We start from the raw sequence: 13,944 nt of genomic DNA on the forward strand, positions 1-13,944 counted from the left end.
TCTTCTGGGAGGCAGATAGGAAGATGGAATTACAAAAGCTTTATAGGGGGAAATGCAGGTAGGGGAAACAGGCTGGAAGAGAAGAAGTGTGGGGCAGCACCTCAGGCTGGGATGTAGGTCAGCTGTCTGTGAAGAGCGGGAGGGAAAAAGAAGCATCGAGAAGGAGGAAACTCAGACAACAGTGCAGCTCGGAGGGTCTCCCAAGCCCACGCAGAGCCCCGGAATGAAGACTGCCATTGAGGAATCCTGCACTGAGCAGGGAGGGCCTGACTCCAGTCCCCTTGCAGTGGTTAGTCATTGAGGGGAGCGTGTCCCATGCATAAAGGCTGTAGTGGGTCCTGAAGGGGGAGGCTGTCTGCGTGCTGCAGTCCTGGCAGCAGGGAGATCCAAGCAGGCACTCCCATGATGCCACAGTGGGGTAAACAACAGTTTGCTGGTAGTAAAGAATAAAGTGCTTGCAGCAGTTTAGATTATAAGTATGCCGTGCTGCCACACTTTGAGCTCTTTTTTTCAGATGCTGAGAAAACTTCTCAAATCCTATTTGTCATGTCTCTTCATTTGTATCACTTAGCTATTCCTAAAGCAGCATTATTTTCAAGAAAACCTTCCAAAGTTAGATGTTGATCAGACTGAACATTTGATATTGGCTTCTGGAGAGGAGACGGTATTCAAATAATCAAACTCTTTCTTCTAAGATCTTTTGATAGATCACTCATTCATTTGTGCACAGGCATTTACTACAAGAGGGATATATGTTAAAATATGAGCATGTGAAAGGGGTTGTTCCAGGAGCTGCGCATATTTTAGAAAGTCTAGAGATCAGGATGCTTATGGAGTTTGTTAGCAGATGAAGCTGGGGCTACAAGCAAGGAACAGGATCTTAAATGGCTTTACCTGCTCTGCTACAGAATTTGCATTTTATCTTAAAAGTGATGGAGAGCCCTACAGAACTTTTAGGCATGAGAATGACAAGGTCAGATTCATGGTTTAGAAGGAATACTATGGTGGCCATGCAAATAGAGACCAATTACGAATTTCTAACTGTAATCCAGAAGAGAAATGAAGACATAAACTAAAACACTTAAAGAGTTTGGTGATCAATTGGATATTGAATGATCAGAAGAGGGAAAAGACAAGATGACTTCATATTTATAGTCTATACCCTTGCTCCTCAAAATGTGGACTAGAATCAGCAGCAGCAGCATCACTCGGCGCTCACAAGAAAAGCAGGTGTCGGTCCCCATTCTAGACCAGCTGGATCAGAAACCACTTTTCCAAAAGATTCCTAAGTGTTTTGAATGAGCACTGAAGTTAGAGAAACATTGGTCTACCTCAAGGGTCAGTGAACTCATTCTGTAAAGGGCTAGGTAATAAATATTTTTGGCTTTGTGTATATAGTGTCTGTTATTCCTACTCAACTTGACTATTGTAGCATAAAAGCAATCAAAGACAGGGGCACCTGGGTGGCTCAGTCGTTAAGCGTCTGCCTTCTGCTCAGGTCATGATTCCAGGGTCCCAGGATTGAGCCCTGCATCGGGCTCCCTGCTCTTCTCCCTTTCCCACTCCCCTTGCTTGTGTTCCCTCTCTCACTGTGTCTCTCTGTCAAATAAATAAAAAAAATCTTTAAAAAAAAAAAAAAAACAACCAAAGACAATACACAAATGAATGTGTCTGTGTTCCAGTGCAATTTTACTAATGGACACCAAACTTGAATTTTATATAATTTTTACATGTCAAAAAATCTTCTTTTGACTTTTTACAACCATTAAAAAAATGTAAAACCACTGTAAGCTCCTAGGCTTTACAAAAACTGGTGGCAGGCCAGGTTTGACCCCTGGGCCATTTTTGCCAACACCTTGTCTAGGTGATTGAGTGAGTGAGTGATGGGCCATTTACAAAGTTAGGAAATACAGGGAGAAGAACAATTTGTTGGTGGTATGTGTTGTAAAACATTCAAATAACTCTAGATACTGGAGGCTAAACAAGCTTGATTAGAAAGCTTTTATCATTTCGTTCCTGGAAATCTTACCTGTTCTCTATGTGTCTCTGGTAACTTCTGGTTTATCCAATGAGTTTCTTTGCAGTGAGGATAGAGAAAACCAGTCCAGGATATTTCACATGGTAGGCACTCAAGGTGTGTTTGATTGATGCCATTGAAACAGAGTATTTTATCTTATAAACTAGAAATTTCAAGCACCATTGTAGGAAATGTCTTTTTTTTTTTTTTTTTTTTTACATGAAGTGAAGAGTTCTGTCTACACTGTCTTAGGCAGTAAGCCACAGTTCAGGTAAAAACAGTAAATATGGCTTTTCTGTGCAGATGTTAGTTATGGTGTGTTAATGCCCGGCCTTTTCTTATTTTTCTCCTCCAACTCACAGCTTTCTCCATCTCTGGGGAAAACAGCCAAGTGGTCATGATTGCCATTTCGGCGGCTGTGGCCATTATCCTGCTCACGGTCGTCACCTACGTCTTGATCGGGAGGTGAGTTCATGGGCTCTTTTACCACTTACTTTCATTATTGCTTTGCCTGCTCCCTCAGTGGCTGCCAAAATCCGAAGAGTGTGGTCCATGAAGTATTTTAACAAATAAGCATGTCTCCACTTAGATCTAGATCTTTCTTTCTTCCCCTCCCTTTCTTTTGTTTCTTCATCTTTAGTTTTGATTTTCTTTCTTCCATTAAATTCCTGCCCCACTCTTCAACACATTCCAGTTCTCCTCTCCCTTTTGACCTCACTTGTAGGTTTAACTTTCTTTTTCCAATTATCCTCTCACTCTTCAAATACGCCCCAGATTTCCCTGCCACTTTCTCACCCAGAACACTGGTAATGCGGCACCGCACTAATCACTAACAATGGAGACTTTACCCTTCATTCATTCTAACAGCAGTTGTTAAAAAAAAAAAAAACACTATAAACACTTTCTAAGGCCATTATAAAAACTGAGCTGAAGGGGTCTGCACAGTGGGGAAGCAACTCTACATATCTCCTCATTAGGCAGCTTTCCAGAGTCCCCAGAGAAAGAGGCTTTCTATAAAGGATTTAGAAAATATGAAGTCATTAAACTTTCACTAAAGCATTTAATTGTTCGAGGAAAATGCTTTTTTTTTTTGTGCTTTGCACATTCTGAGCATAGATAATTGCTTTAAGTATATTTTCTTTCTGTGTTCTCTTCCCTTGACTTACCTCCAGGTTCTGTGGCTATAACAAGTCAAAACACAGTACAGATGAAAAAAGGCTTCATTTCGGGAATGGACATTGTAAGTTCCTAAGCTGTTTTGGTGCTTTGGATTTTGTATTTCAGTTTTTCCAGTTATTGATTTATAATTGGATAACTTCCCCACAAAGAGAATGCAAAAGTAGTCCTATGAAAGAATTGAGCAAAATTAAATTAATTTTAAATGGAGAGGGAAATTCATGGCTCTGCATTAATTTTTACATGGCCACATTTCAGCATACTTAAGCCAAAATGAAGGATAACCTGTGGTTTCTTTCCAGATAATGCACATAATGGAGAGTATGGACCATAGTCAGCTCTGCGTAGCTGAAAGGCAAAGCGTATCTTCAATTGCCTCATTTCTCGTCCTTTGCTAAAATCTAAATAGGCACCTTTTCCCTTTCCTAACTTCCAAATAAATATAAACAACTTCTGTTTATGTGAAATGCCTTACTCTGTTTTGTCAACCAACCAGGAGAGAGCCTTTAAAATAAACTGTATATTTTGGAGTCACATGATATCCAACTAGTAGGAAAGCCTGCACTTTTCCCTCATATTTTAATACCAATCAGTTTAGTGTCTTTTTAATATTTTCTAAAAGAAATACTTTTTTTAGGAAATGAAGTGTTTATATCTAATAAGAAGACTCTTTTTTTTTTCCTTCTTCTGGCAAAACAAATCATCCCAAGCGTTTTGATTTTCCAAACTATGACTCAATTTAATGTGGCAATTACTAATCAGTGGACTCAAATGGAATAGCATGTTCTTATGGAAATTAGTACAGGCTATCCTCATACTTATGTGCTCTCAAGTAGTCTCAATATAACTAATGTGGTCTTGTAAGCATTACTTTCTTTGGCATTCACCACTGCCTTGTAAAACTATTTTCAATTCAGCATCATACTTTATATCAGTCATTGGCTTTGCATCTAAAAATTGTAGCTCTAGTTCTAACTCAAATAAAAGCTTGATTTCCTGTTGCTAACATGCAGGGGGCATACGGTAGCTTACAAAAAAAAAAAAAAAAGAATGTCTTCCAAAATGTAAATTGATGTGACATAAACACAGTGACAGAGTTTACAGAGAGCATTGTTTTCTCTATCTCATTGCAGTCCTTACAGAATAATTCACAAAAGCCAAAGTAGCACCTTCCTAATAGCAGCACCTCATCATTTCAGATTAGTTAGGTTACCAACTCAAAAGTCTTAAAAGAATGGATGAACAAATTACAGGATACTTGTCTAGCTTTTTTCATGGTCCCATAAAAACAGAGTCCCAGTCGCCATGCATCAATTAGAGCAGTTACATTCCTGTGGATTAAGCTGTTCTTAATTTGAGTTAGATAGTCAATGTAAATATTGTCTTTAGAGCAAAACCATACTGTTTTTTTTTATATCAGAATTGTAAAGCTCATGAATTTGGAACAATGATAAGTTTCTGTATCCCAATTGCAAGCAGGTTCCTCTATCCCTCCAATCTGTTTTAGCTGTTGGTTTTTCTGGTGGGGTTGGTTGAAACGTTAATTTTCTTCAAATGCACAATATCTTTATGACAGACAAACAAAAAAGAATTGCATTTTATCCTAGCTATAAGGGCATAAAGTAACTTATATGCATGTCATAAACTTTCTGCGTCTTAATCCTACAGCTGGTTTATTTCAGACCATTTATTTGGTATTACTTTAAAAAGCTCTAGCTATGAACTATTCCCTCTAGCCTTGTTACAAATCCTATAATATTGCTTCAAAAGGAAAGAAATGTGTTTCACCTCCTAAGATCCTGTGCCCTTGCCCTCTCTGGCTAGGCCTTTTTATTTTTTGCTGTCCTTAGGGCAACTCCTGCTGGTAAAATGGAAATGTAAATTATTGTGTTTGCACAGAATGAGCTGTAAAGTAGTGTAGCTTAACACGTGTGCATGTGTTTATTATCTGGTTTTCTTGACACAGCCCAGTTACTCTGTAGGTTGCCCTTAATTATTGGTGTGAAGGGATTATGGGCCTTGTATCCTGCATCACCTGATTCCCGGAACCTCTGGGGTCAGCGGTTAAAAGTCGGCAGCCTAAGCTCCCACAGTGACAAGGCTATTTTGCTTGGGGGTGTGTGTATGTTATATTTGTATTGTTCCCCAAATTCCATGTGGATAGAAAAACAATTTATATGATTTTAATTCATTGCAGTGAATTTGATTGATTTTAGTTGGGAATGACTATTGAATTTTCAGATTATTTAGTAATACATATACTCCTCAGGGCTGCCAGCTATGGGAGGTAACTCTAAGCATACTTTCAAGGCTGTTTAAAACCCGTGCTTATTTAAAATGTTTGAGGCTTTGCTCCTGACGACTCATTTATAATGATCTTTGCAAATTCTGATGCTAGTAAATTGCTTACAAATTGATTTCCTGGAGGTAAGCAAAGTAAAACATTTGTAATTGTTTATAAGAAAAAAAATTCATTTTGGGGGGGCGGAATTTAGTTTTTACCTTATCTTTAAAAGTATTTCTTTTTCCTTGAAAAGGAATATTAAATTTCCTTACCTTAATAGTTCCTTACCTTATAATCTACTAGAGATGAATCAAAACAGGATGATCGTATAGCCTAGCTTTCCTTTGAGGTGAGCCTTCATTACAAAAAGATTCTGACACAACTTTATTTCCTGACATATTTTAGTAAGTCTACAGTTACTTTTACTGTTTTCCTTACTCCTAAGCAAGAAAAGTAAGAGCTTTCCTTAATCTGTTTGCTTGTATTAAGGGTAAAGTGTTTTGGTACTGTTAATATTAGAAATAGGTTTAGTGTACTAATAAACTATAGAAGACCACTGTCCTAAGGAGTGGCTCAGCCATCTGTCTTTATAGGAAGCAATAATGTTTACAATAATGGCAGAAGCTTGCAAACTGATCTGGGAGCTCAAAAGGAATGGACATTTCTGAGTAGGGGGAGTGTTAGCCTTTCTTCTCCATTTGTTCCCCACTCTCCCAGTCCTACCCTGCAGTCTCAAAATCATCTGAAGGTGTAGCTGAGGAATATCGAATTTTTACTTCCTAACCACCATTTATTTTTATAATCCATTTTTTGCATATGCTTCTATTTCTTTACTCAAAACCTATATGGATACTTTGCAGGAACATAAATTATTAGGTCGTGTAACCATGGCATTCATAAAGAAGTCCTATAGGTCAATAAACTAATCATTTCTCAGCCCACGCTATGAAATGCTAGACCTGTTGGCCTGATGTCTATTGCACTGAAGGCTTTCCAGAATAATTGCTGCCATCAGTCTCTACACTCATTTCATGCAAAGTCCGAAACGGAGTTGAAGAAGTCTTTGGTCATCACAGAATGTTCAGTTGCAATTTGTCATTAAGATTGTTTCATTATAAAATTATACTGGAAAAGACAACATCTGATTTAATTTATTACTTTAGGATTAAAAAAAATTTCAATAATATAGTGTTATAAATGAAAAAATACATCACTATTAGGCATCCCTGCCCCTTGCTAAAACAATGTTACCAATATTTTTTTACCAATGTTACCAAAATTAAAAGTAAAAATCCATCATATTAGTACCTATATAATTTCCTTTAATATTAGAGCATGTTCATGTACTTTAGTAGATCCTAGTCTCCCTTTTTTAAAAATTTATTTTAGGGGTGCCTGGCTGGCTCAGCTGGTAAAGCATGTGACTCTTGATCTCAGGGTTGTGAGTTCAAGCCCCACTTAAAAAAAATAATTTTACTTTAAAGAAAGTTTATGGAACATTCCAAATTGTTTCTAATACGACTTATTTTCCCAAATGATCGGAATCTCATTAGTATTAAATGAAATCCAAAATGATTCTCCCTTATCTTCTATCCATGCTATTTTGATTATAGAACATCACAAAAAATTCCACCTTCAGAATAATTAAATAAATACATATATTATGAAGGAGGTTTATATTTAACAAGCTATAAAAATAATTTGTATTTGGAATTTAGCTTCTTAGCACCATTATTAAACTTACAGAGAATTTATATTGCCCTGAACTATGTTGAAAAGCTATACAATAAGATTTCAGTTAATTGATACTATATTAGTACATACATATAATCCTCACTTTGTATATATGTATCCTCACAGGTTTAAGTAGATCTATAACTGCAGTGGGGGATTTTGATTGTAAATGTTACTGAAAGCAGAATAGTGTCAGACAAAAGACATGATGTTTTATATCCTTTAATTAGTTTATCTGTAATTATAGCTGCCGTTCCACCTTATGAAGTTATTTCACAAACTGATTTATTGTCAGATGTGGCATTGTCATAAATATTTGTTTATTGCACTCTTCGTAGAATCATAAATGTGTAGTAGCCTTATCGGTGTTCACTCAATAACGCTTCTGGTAGTAATTACTGGGTCTACTCAATTCTGAAACACCATCTCCTTGAGATTCCCCTTTTTGAAAGTCCATTTTCCTTCTAATGTTTTTGCAGAGAAAGTTCATTGTGTTTCCTCATTTGTTTCATTATGGGAAACTTTGTTTCTTAAGTGGTTCAATACTTAGTCCCACTTCTCTGTCTGCCAGTTGCTGTGGTACCTGAGAATAAACTAAAGGTTGGTGTACTTTTTTGTAATGGGGATTTTTTTTTTTTTCACTAGCAATGTGATTACAAAATTGTGTCAGTAAAATTTTAAAATTTTAAAATCTAGCTACAATAATGCCTTTCTTCCTTCCTTTAAACAGTAAAACTTCCAGGTCTCAGGACTTACGTTGACCCACACACATATGAAGACCCTACCCAAGCAGTTCATGAGTTTGCCAAGGAATTGGATGCCACCAACATATCCATTGACAAAGTTGTTGGAGCAGGTAACCACCACAGTAATCCCACTCTCAACCCCGTGTCAATTACAAGTTTACAACTATGAATAAGAATGCTGCCTGAGATCCCTCACGTTCCCAAGCCTAAGTTATATTGCTATGAAAAGGGACATTTTTTTTCCTGATTTCATGATCAAAGGCAGGCAAAAAGTAAATGAAGGAGTATCTAATGGAATGTAATGATTTCAAAGGTGCCAGACTTACAGACTCATAGACCATGGTCAGCTTTTTATTTATTGAATTTCAGAGCCGGCACCCACAAGAGCTCAGTCCTCCCCTGGCTGTGCTGATCAGGTGTCACAAAGCCTATTTGGCTGTAGGGATAACAGGATAAAAGTGTCTTATTTTAAACAAGCTCACCACGTGAAAATTTTGATTTTGTAAAAAGGTAATTTTAGAATCCTCTTTGGGATTAAAAAAAGAGACAACACGAAATAAAATCATAAATGACACATTTTACACAAATTTACTTAAAACTATTTTTGAGTGAATAGTTTAAGTAATGTAAAGTGCTCCGTTTTAATAGTTGCCTGTAACTTTGTATAGTCTTAATTCATTTGTGTTGAAGCTTGTTTTCATATAGACATCTCTTCATTCTAATCACGAATCTAGTCAATCATAGATCCATTAACAAATACCTGTGGATTATTAATAGCAGTTGCATATTTCCAATAAAAATTATAGGTACTTATAAGTAATGATATTTATACATTTACACATAAATGTATGAACACTTACAGACATGCAGTGTGAGACTGAATAAAAACTACTACTTAAAAGTAAAAAACAATATTGTACAATAGTTTTATTCCATCATCTCATTAGTCAATATTGTTTTAAAAACAATTGCAAAGTTGATGTAGGGAATAGAAAGATTGAGAAATTAACTCATTGAATTATGCATAACATATCGGATCATGTTTTCTGCAAGTACTATATATATGACTGATGCTTCTTTACATAAATGTGCATATAATTTTCTCTGTTTCTGTTTCTGTACATCAAAGCAGTATTTAGAATTCTAGTGGTATTTGCTATTCAAGCAGGACAAACTGAGTAATTCATATTATCTAAATAAGATGATAATTCACTAAATCTTCTCTTCTAACTTTATTAATATTTTATCCTCCTAAAACTCACATGTGCAGGGGCGCCTGGGTGGCTCAGTTGGTTAAGCATCTGCCTTCGGCTCAGGTCCTGATCCCAGGGTCCTGGGATCGAGCCCCGCATCAGGCTCCCTGCTCCACGGGAAGCCTGCTTCTCCCTCTCCCACTCCCCCTGTTTGTGTTCCCTCTCTCGCTGTGTCTCTCTCTGTCAAATAAATAAATAAAATCTTTAAAAAAATACTCACATGTGCAGGTAATAGTAAAATATGGAACTAGGAATTCATAAAAGGAGAATAGAGTATGTGCTTCTTTTTCCAAAATCGAAGACTTAAGAATATACACATTCATCATATACCCATGTTAATCCAGTTAAAACAAATATATATTGATTACTCTCTTTCATTTGTACAGTTCTGCTTTGTAAACTGCTCTTTGGTGCAGAGAGCTTTTGTCGTGCTGGTGTTAATGTCCCACAAGAGTGCACTATTCTCTAACGTGGAAACCTTGGGAGCATAGGTAACACAAAACCTTTGCACGCTCAACTGATGTGAGGAGGAGAAATCCACTTATGCTTAGCCAGTGTCCAGAAGGCTAGACAGACATTTGGGACCTTGAACTTTGGGACCCTCTGCATTAGTAAAAGCTTAAATATGTCGATGTTATTGATAACACCAGATATCTAGAACACAGTGGTGTGAGACAAAACACACTCATTAAAAATGGTATCTGATAAATGAGATAAAAGGAAAGGCTACTTACACTGACTCAGTTAATAATCCCTGATGCTTATTAAAGATCAGGACAAATCATCTTTTTTCATTTCTCTCTTCAAACATATTTGTAAAAAAATAGACATATGCCCCATTTTCAGGGTTGTGTAGCCAATATCCTCATTTGCCACATTCAGGGCAATAATACTGTGCCTGCTTTGCTTGCAAACAAGTAGATCTTCAAGGTCAATTATACCTCTCCTGGAAGATCTCAATATAATTTGTACACCCAGTTCTAGTCTGTCTTGATTCGCCTTTCAAGGGTTTGTCATCACCAAGATAGAATAAGAGATTGAGATTTTGAAAGCTATCAATTTTTCTTAACATTTTGTTTTACAAAATGTAAAATATCTACAAAAGTAGAGGAAATTGTATAATAGTATAATGGAGAGTATAGTATAACAGTACCCATTTCCACAACAACTTCAATAACAATCTATTCCTGGCCAGCCTTCTTTCATTTATACACTTACTCATTTCCTATATCCTTTTACATTTTTAAAAGTAATGTTGTCCATAAAAATTTAATAATTGTGCTAAATTGATTAGCAATTATCTTTCATTGCTGCAAGACTGAATCTTTCAAAGACAAAACTTTCTCAGTCAATTAAATATGCAGAAAGACTCTATATATGTCAGCCAATTCTCTAAGTTTCTGTCAGAGATTTTATACAAAGAAATAGATATAACGGAAACTCTCATTTATACTTTGGCTAATCGGAAAATTAAGCCCTTATTGCAAATAACAAAATTAAAATTGAACCATAAATTTATTTTCTCAAAGTAGTAAATTTTTTAATAATGGAATTCATAATGACTAAAATTCCCAGTTTTATTCTTCCATCCAACCATTATTTCAAAGATTAAATACTGAAAATTTCTGAAAGTAGAATATATTCATTTAATTCTCTATACTATGCTAGGCATTCACATGATATTTAACTTTATTAGCCTATTGGATAGGCATTGTCTCCGTTTCACCAGATGAGGAAACAATAGCTAAAAATCTGGATGACCTATAGTTACATAGTTACTAATTGAAAACCAAAATTTGAATCTTTTACTTTTCAATTTCAAAGTCCATACTAGACACTAATAATTACAGTAGTGCCTTCATCTAACATTTTTGTGAGGATTGTGGTAATTCCTGTTAATGTGCAGTGCTTAGCTGACACATTAACATCGTTCTATACGTATTTTTATTAAGCTTCTCTTATTAAAATAGTAGGAGGAGAGTGGAATTTGAAGCCAAGGCAGAGTGTATTCTACTTAAACACAAGTAGATTTTTTCCTCTATTTTAAATAACATGAGTGTAAGAAATTTTACTTTGAGCAATTTTGCATTGTACATCTTAAATCGGAATACAGTGTGCCCATTCTCATAAAGCATAGTTTATTTCAAAGGACAAATAAAAACTGCTGCACTTATTGGATTTAAAAAATCAAGCAGTGCCTTCCAAGTGATTCTTGTAGTTGTGTTTTAACTTAGAAATGATGAGAATGACAGGATCTAAGTTTTCTTTCTTATAGGTTCAAAGTTAATTGAGTAAGACCATGTAAAATTTGACTAGATGGAAAGATCGACCATTGTGTTTGCCCAATCTTTGTTAATTTTTCCAACAGAGTTGTTTTAAGTTATTATAAAGAGAACTGAATTAATAGTTAACATTTCTATGTTTAGTATAATATATTGGTGACCATTCCTAGTATTTATATGATGAAATAATCACATTTCAAAATTCTGGGGTTTTTAAAAATTAGCATTACTGAAACATCATTTTCTGAATTTTGGAGGTAGATAGACATTTACATATGTCAGATATCCCATGGAGAAGAAAGAAAGGAACTCTCATTGACCCACTTGAAATTCAAACTCTTCCCCATCACCCCAGTGAGGTACTTTTACAAAATACTCTCCTTTACAAATACTTGTCCAAGGTGACATTAACCTTGCTGTCACCATCATCATCACAGCAACCTCTTCTCACATCGATACAAAACTTGACAATTTAAAAAGCATTTTTATATTTGTGCTTCAATTTGATCTAACTCTTCAGAGGTAGATAGATAATTTATCCTTCTTAAGGTGGGTCTGAACTCAGAGAGGAAAATACTATGTGTCTTTACATACATTCATTCCTTTAATTGCACAAAGACCTTATGAGTTAGACACAATTGGTGTTGCCAAGTTATAGATAAGGAGACAAAGGCACAGAGAGGTTAAGATGCTTGCTCAAAATCACACGACTGATAGGTGACGGAGGAAATTAGGCCCTAGAATCCATACTCTGTCCCACAGTTCTATACTGTCTGTCCTGCAATCTGTTGACAAGTGATTTGTTGTCTAGAATAAGTGGTGATAACATCAAAATTTAAAACATGATCCATTACAGCATTTTGACTCATGATAATGGCAGAACTTTCTTTCAGAAAATTAAAGTTTATTGTGGATCATTCCTTACGGTTTGCTCAAACTTAATATTTACACAACATGAATTGGAGCTCTCTGGCAATGTTCTAATAACCCAATATCAGGAAAGGAATGCTTATTCTTTTTAAAAATATATTTTATTTATTTGAGAGAGAGCGTGCACATGTGTGCACACAAAGGGGGGGCAGAGGGAGAGGGAGAAGCAGACTCCCCTCAGGGCAGGGAGCCTAATGCGGGGCTTAATGCCAGGAACCCAAGATCATGACCTAAGCAGAAGGCAGACAGATGCTTAACCAGCTGAGCCACTCCCAGGGACACTTACTCTTGCTTACAGATTCTAACAATGATTTACTTTGCATCATAACCTCTCCCCCTATTACTCACACTCTATAATGACATATTCTCCCTTGGATTTCAAAAGTCAATGGAATGCTCTCAAATTCTACCCCTGATTCTCCCTGTAATCCAAAAGAACACTCTAGCTACAGATATTGTTATTTTCTCTACACTCCCTCAAAAGGAAGAGATGAGATCTGCCTTATTTAGCATTATAACTCTGTGTTTTTCAATGTGTCTGTCATACTGTTGCCAATTGATGAGTATTTATTTTTAAAAAATGTATAAATAACTGCTTTTGGACCTTAAGTGACTTTGATAAGTTACAGCATAAGTCATTGTTTTGGAAAAAGAGACAAAACTGGATTCCTGAGAAAGGGTCAAGTCTGGGGGAGTTTAGAGCTTCCTGGAGAGAAGCGAGTTATTTGTAGTAATGCAGCTGGTAAATCAATAGGATAACCTGCTGCTTTTGTGGGTTGAAGCACTTGCTTGAACAAAATATAGAAAAGAAGCATCTCACTTCTTGACAGCTTCTCTCTGGCTGATCCAGGGGGCAAGGAGCTGGTATAAAAACTCACAGTGAGAAGGTTGGACCAAGAATGCGCTTCCATTCCGTAGATACCCTAATAATCGTGTAATTCATCCTTTTTAGAAAAACCTCTCATTTGATATTAAAAAAAAAAAAACACATTTTAAGATGTTATACAAATCAGATCTGATAATCCACATAATATTAGGATTTCATCTATAAACAAAGAACATTCTACGGGTGGCACTCCTTTGTGGCAATTACCATGGCAAGCAGTGGGTCAGAAAAATGGATGTAGAAGTTCTCTGCCCTCAGGAAGCTCAAAATATGATGCAAGAGTTATGGATAAATCTTCTCAATAACAATATACATGAAGTCAGTGCCCAAACTAGTTCTAGGCAGCTTTAGATTAGTTGGCTTAGACTATTTAAAAGTCAGCAATACTCCATATTCAGTAAATTCTGGGTTAATCATGCATTTAAGACAAGGTTTTATTGAAGACATTGAATCTAAGAAAATTTTTATAGTGATTCTATAGAAAAGATTGCTACCTTTTTTTTCATACTAGTATTTTCTCCTTCCTTCCAGAAGCTCAGAGAACTTTACAACTAGTATGTCAGTAATGCAACATGCCAATATTCCAATAAAATGAATTGGTAGGAGATGCTTCTGTTCTCATTTTCAGAGAGTCTG

The 13,944-nt window shown here is 36.0% G+C and overlaps 1 protein-coding gene across 1 annotated transcript in view; it reads left to right on the plus strand.

The window, feature by feature from the left end:
* EPHA3 (EPH receptor A3) overlaps window positions 1-13,944 on the plus strand; it is a 360,686-nt gene that overhangs the window by 287,098 nt on the left and 59,644 nt on the right. Inside the window, exons 8-10 of the mRNA XM_045902696.1 lie at window positions 2,380-2,482; window positions 3,190-3,257; window positions 7,942-8,067. Coding sequence (XP_045758652.1) covers window positions 2,380-2,482; window positions 3,190-3,257; window positions 7,942-8,067 — 297 coding nt within the window. The remainder of the gene's footprint in view (window positions 1-2,379; window positions 2,483-3,189; window positions 3,258-7,941; window positions 8,068-13,944) is intronic.

This window comes from Mirounga angustirostris, unplaced genomic scaffold (assembly GCF_029215605.1).
Source record: "Mirounga angustirostris isolate CCGP_5_RB_7025 unplaced genomic scaffold, mMirAng1.0.hap1 SCAF_1, whole genome shotgun sequence".
In the NCBI taxonomy this organism is placed as follows: Eukaryota; Metazoa; Chordata; class Mammalia; order Carnivora; family Phocidae; genus Mirounga; species Mirounga angustirostris.